The following is a 6,701-nucleotide window of genomic DNA, read 5'->3' on the forward strand; positions in this document are numbered from 1 at the left end:
TTGAATACCAGTAATGTTCCAGGAAAGTACCGCAAACATTAAAACCGTGATATTCAAAGCTTAAATCTAACCCAGAAAATGGGGTTAGGTTTCTGAGAAGTGGCATGTGGGCTGCTTTAATGTTTAAATTTCTAACTCCCCACACCAGCTGTTCAGCCTGAGCACTGCATCTAAGTTGGTGTGTACAGCTGGGATTTAAACTTTAAAGCTCTTGGAGCCTCTCATATGCTGCTTCTCCACTTGTACTTTATTATTGAGGTAGTTTTGGTTGGAGATTTAACAGGGGTTTCTCAGACTGAAACGTCCCCTATGATATCTAAATTTGTATACAAGGAAGCTAGCCATGAAAGTCCAAAGGCCCCTTAATGTGAAAAACTTATTGTGTGGTTCTTGGGATACAGGCCAATAAGTGGAAATTAACATGTTTTCAGAGTTTGCATTCTTGGTAGATTTTTTAAATTACATTTTCACCATTAAACTTTTATAGGAATTCATACCCGAGGTAATCTGAATGTTTTGACTTTTTTGTGTGTGCACATCAGGTTTTTACTTTTAAAAAAATTTCTTTCCCTACTTGTTTTTTTTTTTAAATTAAATAACTCCTTTTTTTCACTTGCTTTAGGCAATCGTGGCCAACCAAAATTGATGTCCCTCAAGACCTAGAAGATGACCTTACTGCCTCTCCTCTGTCCCATGGAACTGTTCCTCCATCTCCAGCTCGCAGTGCTGAAAATGTTCTTAATGGTCACAGGAGTAAAGCGTTTAATGATTCAGCAAAGAGAGAGGATATTCCTGAATTAGCTGGACCAGCACTTTCTGTTGTTCCGTCAGTGAGTTTAAAACCCACAACTAGTGGTCGGAAGTGTTTGTTTAGAGTGGAAGAAGATGAAGAGGAGGATGAAGAGGATAAAAAACCAGTTTCCCTTTCGACTCAAGTTGTTCTGCGCCGCAAGCCTTCAGTTACAAATCGTCTTACTTCCAGAAAGAGTGCCCCAGTCCTTAATCAGATATTTGAGGAAGGAGAGTCAGATGATGAGTTTGATATGGATGAGAACTTGCCTCCCAAACTTAGCCGGCTAAAAATGAACATTGCATCACCCAGCACTGTGCACAAACGTTACCACAGAAGGAAAAGTCAGGGTCGGGGATCTAGCTGCAGTAGCTCCGAAACTAGTGATGATGATTCGGAAAGTAGGCGACGTTTAGATAAAGACAGTGGGTTTACTTATTCCTGGCATAGACGGGATAGTAGTGAAGGTCCCCCTGGCAATCAGGGAGATGGAAGTGGACAAGGCAAACCAAGCAATGGAAATGGAGGAGTAGACAAAACAAGCCCAGGTGATAACAATAAAGGGGGTGGAAGTCCTTCCAGTGGCTCCAGTGGAAGCACTAATAACAATTCAGGTTCTACTCGTAGGTGTGCTGGATCTGGTAATTCAATGCAGTTGTCTTCAAGAAGTGCAGGTGACCTGGTTGAAAGCCTCAAATTGATGAGCCTCTGCTTAGGTTCACAGATTCACAGCAGCACTAAATATATTATTGATCCACAAAACACAATTTCATTTTCCAGTGTTAAAGTGCAGGAGAAATCTTCATGGAAAATGTGCATAAGTTCAACTGGGAGTGTAAATCCAGCTTCGTCTTTGGGCAGCATAAAACTCTTTTCTGACCAGATGTCAGACACAACAAACGAATTGGAACGAATAAAGAGCAAGAACTTGAAAAATAATGTGCTACAACTACCTCTGTGTGAAAAAACAATATCTGTGAATATTCAGCGGAACCCAAAGGAGGGACTGCTGTGTACCGCCAGTCAAACTACTTGCTGTCATGTTGTTTGACAATAGCCAGATTAACCCATTCTACTTGACATCACCAATCTTCCTTTTCAGAGCTGTGAATACTTTATTTCATTGAAACCCTACGTTGTCATTGTCTTAATATTTTAAAGTGGGCTTTGAGCAGTAATTTATTATGTTTTAATTTAGTTTGCTTGATATGACAATGCATGTTTTTTGTGCATGCTGCTAGCCAATAATTTTTTGTTCCCAACAAACCCAACTATTGTGTAATTTTTTACATTTTATAATTTTACTATAGAAAATCTGGGTTACAGTAAGACTTGTATCCAGATCCAGTGTAAATGAAGCACTTCGTAGTTTCACATTCTGCACTTAAGTTAGAGAGAGAGAGAGAGCTTTTGTTTCTTTGTGAAATGTCCAATCTTGTTCTGATCTTCTGTGATACCTAAACTATGTGAGATGTGGCATAATTCTGTGTTTGCAACAGAACCAAAGCAATAATGTTTTGATGCTGAGAACTCTTCTGGGAGTTTTCAGTTTTCCAAGGCTTGTACAAAGCAAAAATGCACTGAAAATTAAGAAATCTTGAACTATGATTTTAATCCCACATCTTTGTCTTAAGCTGTAATATGTATAAGGTGATGGCTGAATTGAAGATCTTATTTTGGTACAGGTGAGATTTTTAAAAAAAAATCTTTTAAGGCAGCTTTTCCCTAGACAATCTTTTAAAACTACTTAACAAAGGAAACTTATAAAGTAATCTGCTTGGAATCTAAGGGAGAGTACATTCATTATTGGTGTATTTCAAGGCAGTTGTTAGGTACAGTGCAAGACACTTAAAATGGACCAATTTGTGTAGTGGTTTAGAAATCTGTTTCAGTAAGTTAGTTCCTGTAGATTGTCATAAGCATTCATTAAAAGGCCTAACAAAGTTTACATCTAATAAATTAGCCCTCCACTCTGCCCTTAGCATGCACAACCTGTTTTCAATATTAAATGGAAGCTTCACACAGTGCTGATTACTTTAAGGATGTCATCAAGCCCTCTTAACTCCTTTTCCACTGCTGCCATGTAAGCAGACAAATGGACAGTCAAGTTCTGTGGTGATCCTTTCAGTATAGTGTTAGTTAAACTAAAAGTGGTTCAAAATACACAACAGTATTGAGTCATTTTAACCAGGCATTTTAAATGAAATTAACAAGAGCAGATTTTGAATCAAATAAGCTTCTGTTTAGATTAGCAGAGAGAGCATGGAGTGCGCTTCATTACATGAGGTCTCCTAAGTACGCCCCATGGATCTCAAATACAACATGGAATAAATAAATAAATTAGTACAAGATTCAAGGAATTGTTCTAATATCAAATTTAGTTTGTTGGAGTATAAAATTGCTGTCTTGTTTAATTCCCTCCAATAACTCTCTCTCCAAATCAAGTCAGATAACACCAGTTGGCATGGATCAATTTCCTCTTACATTCTTCACTGCTTTTAGCTTTTCTTTTTCCACCCCTTGCTACTGAAATGCTAGCAAATGAACATGTTGGCATTTTTCTGTACAAAAGGATACTTTTGACCAGATGAACTAACTTTTGTGAACTTTAATCTAGAATAAAATATATTGCAGATTCCTAATTTTGGGAAAGACAAGAATGTTATTTTTTCATGCTGTGTGCACTGGGTCTTCAAAGCAATGCTGATAAGAATTGATGGTATTATGTAGCAACATCCCAGACAGGCACTGATTGTCTGAGACAGTTTACACAGTTTAGTATCTTAATGTTAGCAAAATGGTCAAATAAAATGCATTTCATTTACATTGTAGACTGTAGAGCACCAAAGAATTGTTTTGTTTGGTTATGATTTATGTTCACACTCTTTTTTTTTTTTTAGTGTGGTAATCCTTGCTAAAGATGCAGCATTGAGCATCTTAACTAGGAAGTGTCATTGAATTCAGCATGACTTACTTCCAAGTAAACATGTTCTGGATTGGGCTGCATGTTTAAATTGTGCAGCATATTTTAATATCTTGCCGAAATGAGGCTTATCTTTCTGCTTCCCAAACTGAAAACTTGTTTTTAAAGCTATTGTTGCAATTTAGTTTTCAAAGAGCCTATTATGCTATACCAGTATGAGAGAGATCTATGTAAACAGTTGAAAGCTAGAAGAGATGTGTGGGCAAAGCCATAGAACATATTTGCTTGAAATTTATTGAGCAGGGATCTCATAAAGGGCCAGATATATGGACAGTTCACTGATGACAGTGAGCAGAGCATCTATATTAAAAAGTAGGAGAACGTTTATAAAGGGCATTGGCAATAAACTTTGTTGCAGCTTTTTATTTTCTAGTATTGTAAATATTCTTTCCACACATTGTGTACAACCTTGGAATGGCACCTTTTGACTAACCCCAGGTGTGTTTTGTTTTTTCCTGTTTTTATATACAGATGTGTATATATGGTGCTCACTTTAGAACAGCAGTGTTGACCATTTATGCTGCATAGCTGTAAAATAGCCTTATTTAGTTGTGTATGGTTGGTTGAACCTCTGGTGTACAGATGCTAGCTTGAGTGTTGTCTTTTTATCCATTTGTTCACAGGTGAATGATTGTGCATGTGTTGTATGTTGTATTACGTTGTCATGTTAAAGGAGGGAGAGAATAACCACTAAAATATATTGGACCAAACTATTATAGAGCAAGTAAGTTTCTTGTACCCCTTAAATCTGTCTTTACAAATTGCATATAGTTACCGTAGCATATAAATTAAATATTGTGGAAAGCAACTAGTATTGTATTTTTCTGTATGTGTATATAATGTACCTCTAGCAACTTATCTGTATTGAAGATGTGACAATCTTGACACAGAATTTTACAACTAGCAGTGAAATTAAGCAGAATTCATGGAACAGAACAGAATGGAGAGAAGCTACATGTGTTAGGGAGGGTACAGAAATATCAGTTGGTCTTTGTCAGTTGCTTCCAGCGATGTTTGGCTTTCTTCATTGTATAAACCTTCATGGTGTGTGACAAATGGAAAAAAAAATCCAGTTAATAAAAATGACCTCTTTATTGGTGCATAAATGACTTCCATGTCAACTTTGTATGCTCTAATGTGACTGTTTTCAGCTTTGAGAATGAGAGGAGCTGATTAACTGTGGTTTTGCCAATATGGCAGTATCCTGTGTTGTCACAGATAAAATAAGATTGCACTTCCATGTAACAGATGACTGTCAAGTGTGTCTCTGTGCAATCACACATTGGGAACTGTGCATGTGCAGGCCAGCAGCAGCAGAAACCTCTGGGAAACTATAGTGTGAGGCACTTTCTTCCTTTCCTCAGCTGTTTTTTCCTCTTTTTTCCTGTGTCAAAGGGAGTATGCCTCCCTTTCTGAGCTGCTATAAAGAAAGAATGTAGGGGAGATACTTTTGTCCTCTGAGTACTGCTGGTTGTGAAATGAGAAAATAGTTTTGATAATGACTATAAAGAGGAAAACTACTGTTTCTTTAGGTGGACTTTTTCATTGGCTTAGGCTAGCTCAGAAAACCTTATGTAAAATGCAAAAATGGTGGGGATCAAAATGTCTCAATCAAATGATCATTCTTTCTGTGCTGTCTGCCTTGGAAGAGCATTATGTGACAATATTTAAGATCTGTTCAATAGCCAGAAACAACATGGCTTTACATTTGTGAGATTGCGCAGAGGCCACAAAGATGAAATAAAAATCCACAAAGTAAAAAGTTGGCAGGTAAAGTTGCTGAAGCAACTGGGAAATGCTTTCACGATGAACATTCTCACAGAAATAAACAGCTGGCATTTGAAATGTGGCTTCTAAATGTTGATCATTTATAAGAGATCTTGATAAAATGACTGTCAGCAAACAACTTAGATTTTCATGTTGCATCATCATGTGTGAGAGCAGAGTAGCACTTTGACCATATGACAGAGACATGCACTGTGTACATAGAAGCAACCCATTTGACATCCTGAGACACCTGCTGGAGAAAATAAGGTATTCTTGTAGGCTTCATGTGGTAGTTTCCACATCACTTGCATCTCATTGCACATTCTCTGTAATATATTTGAAAATATAAGTAAAACTGTTTGGAATTTCTTCAGTCATAACCAGCTTGGCACGCCAGAGTCAACAGATGCAAATGTTATCCCATGTATTTGTATTAGGAAAGGGTGGCAAATATGTTAGCTGCCTTGATCAGCACAACACTAGAGCAGGTTTCCTTATCTTTTGTATATTTAATCCGCATTTTGGCTTCAAGCCAAAGAAGATATCTGTGCATATGGGTGGAAACTGCATGCACATATGGGGCTTTGTCTTTCTCCCCATCCCGGGATAAAAAGCTGACCCCTAAAGTGGCTTACAATGAAATATCCAATACCTTTCCATCACAGTTGAAGCAAGGCTGCTTTTAAAACTGAAGAGTACTTTACCTCTTGGGTCGTGGGAATTCTTTGCCAAGCAATTCAAAGAAAGCATTGGCTACATGTCCCTGTTTTATGATGTGGGCTGTGTCCAGTTAGTAGTCAATGGCATACTGACACTGGTTGATACAACCTAGTTTAAAACTATTCTGGCCTGGTTTCCTCATTAACATACTGGGATTCTGTAAAATAAAGGTGCAGTCTACTTGTAGCCTTTAAACTTCCTGTATGTGCAAATAAAGGTTAAGCCAAAACAATTCTTCTTTGCTGCTGGCAAGTCAATTTTACTTGCCAATTACTTTGACTAGCATTAATGAGCATGTGTGATTTTGTATGTAGGTTGCATTATGTGAACAAAGATATACTTTTAGCTGCAACTGCAAATCCCTCTCCCTGAAATGGACAGGATTAACTATGTGGAGAAAGGTGGTTAACATTTATACCACTTTTTAACAACAACAACAAC

General features: G+C 37.5%; 1 protein-coding gene across 2 annotated transcripts in view; it reads left to right on the forward strand.

The window, feature by feature from the left end:
• The window catches only part of SNRK (SNF related kinase), a 49,709-nt gene extending 44,830 nt beyond the window's left edge, over nt 1-4,879 (forward strand). For both annotated transcript variants that reach the window (XM_053266106.1, XM_053266105.1), the window contains one exon: nt 623-4,879. In XM_053266106.1, coding sequence (XP_053122081.1) covers nt 623-1,841 — 1,219 coding nt within the window. In that variant the 3' untranslated portion in view covers nt 1,842-4,879. The remainder of the gene's footprint in view (nt 1-622) is intronic.
• Nucleotides 4,880-6,701: the final 1,822 nt, after the last annotated feature.

This window comes from Hemicordylus capensis, chromosome 6 (assembly GCF_027244095.1).
Source record: "Hemicordylus capensis ecotype Gifberg chromosome 6, rHemCap1.1.pri, whole genome shotgun sequence".
NCBI classification, from domain to species: domain Eukaryota; kingdom Metazoa; phylum Chordata; class Lepidosauria; order Squamata; family Cordylidae; genus Hemicordylus; species Hemicordylus capensis.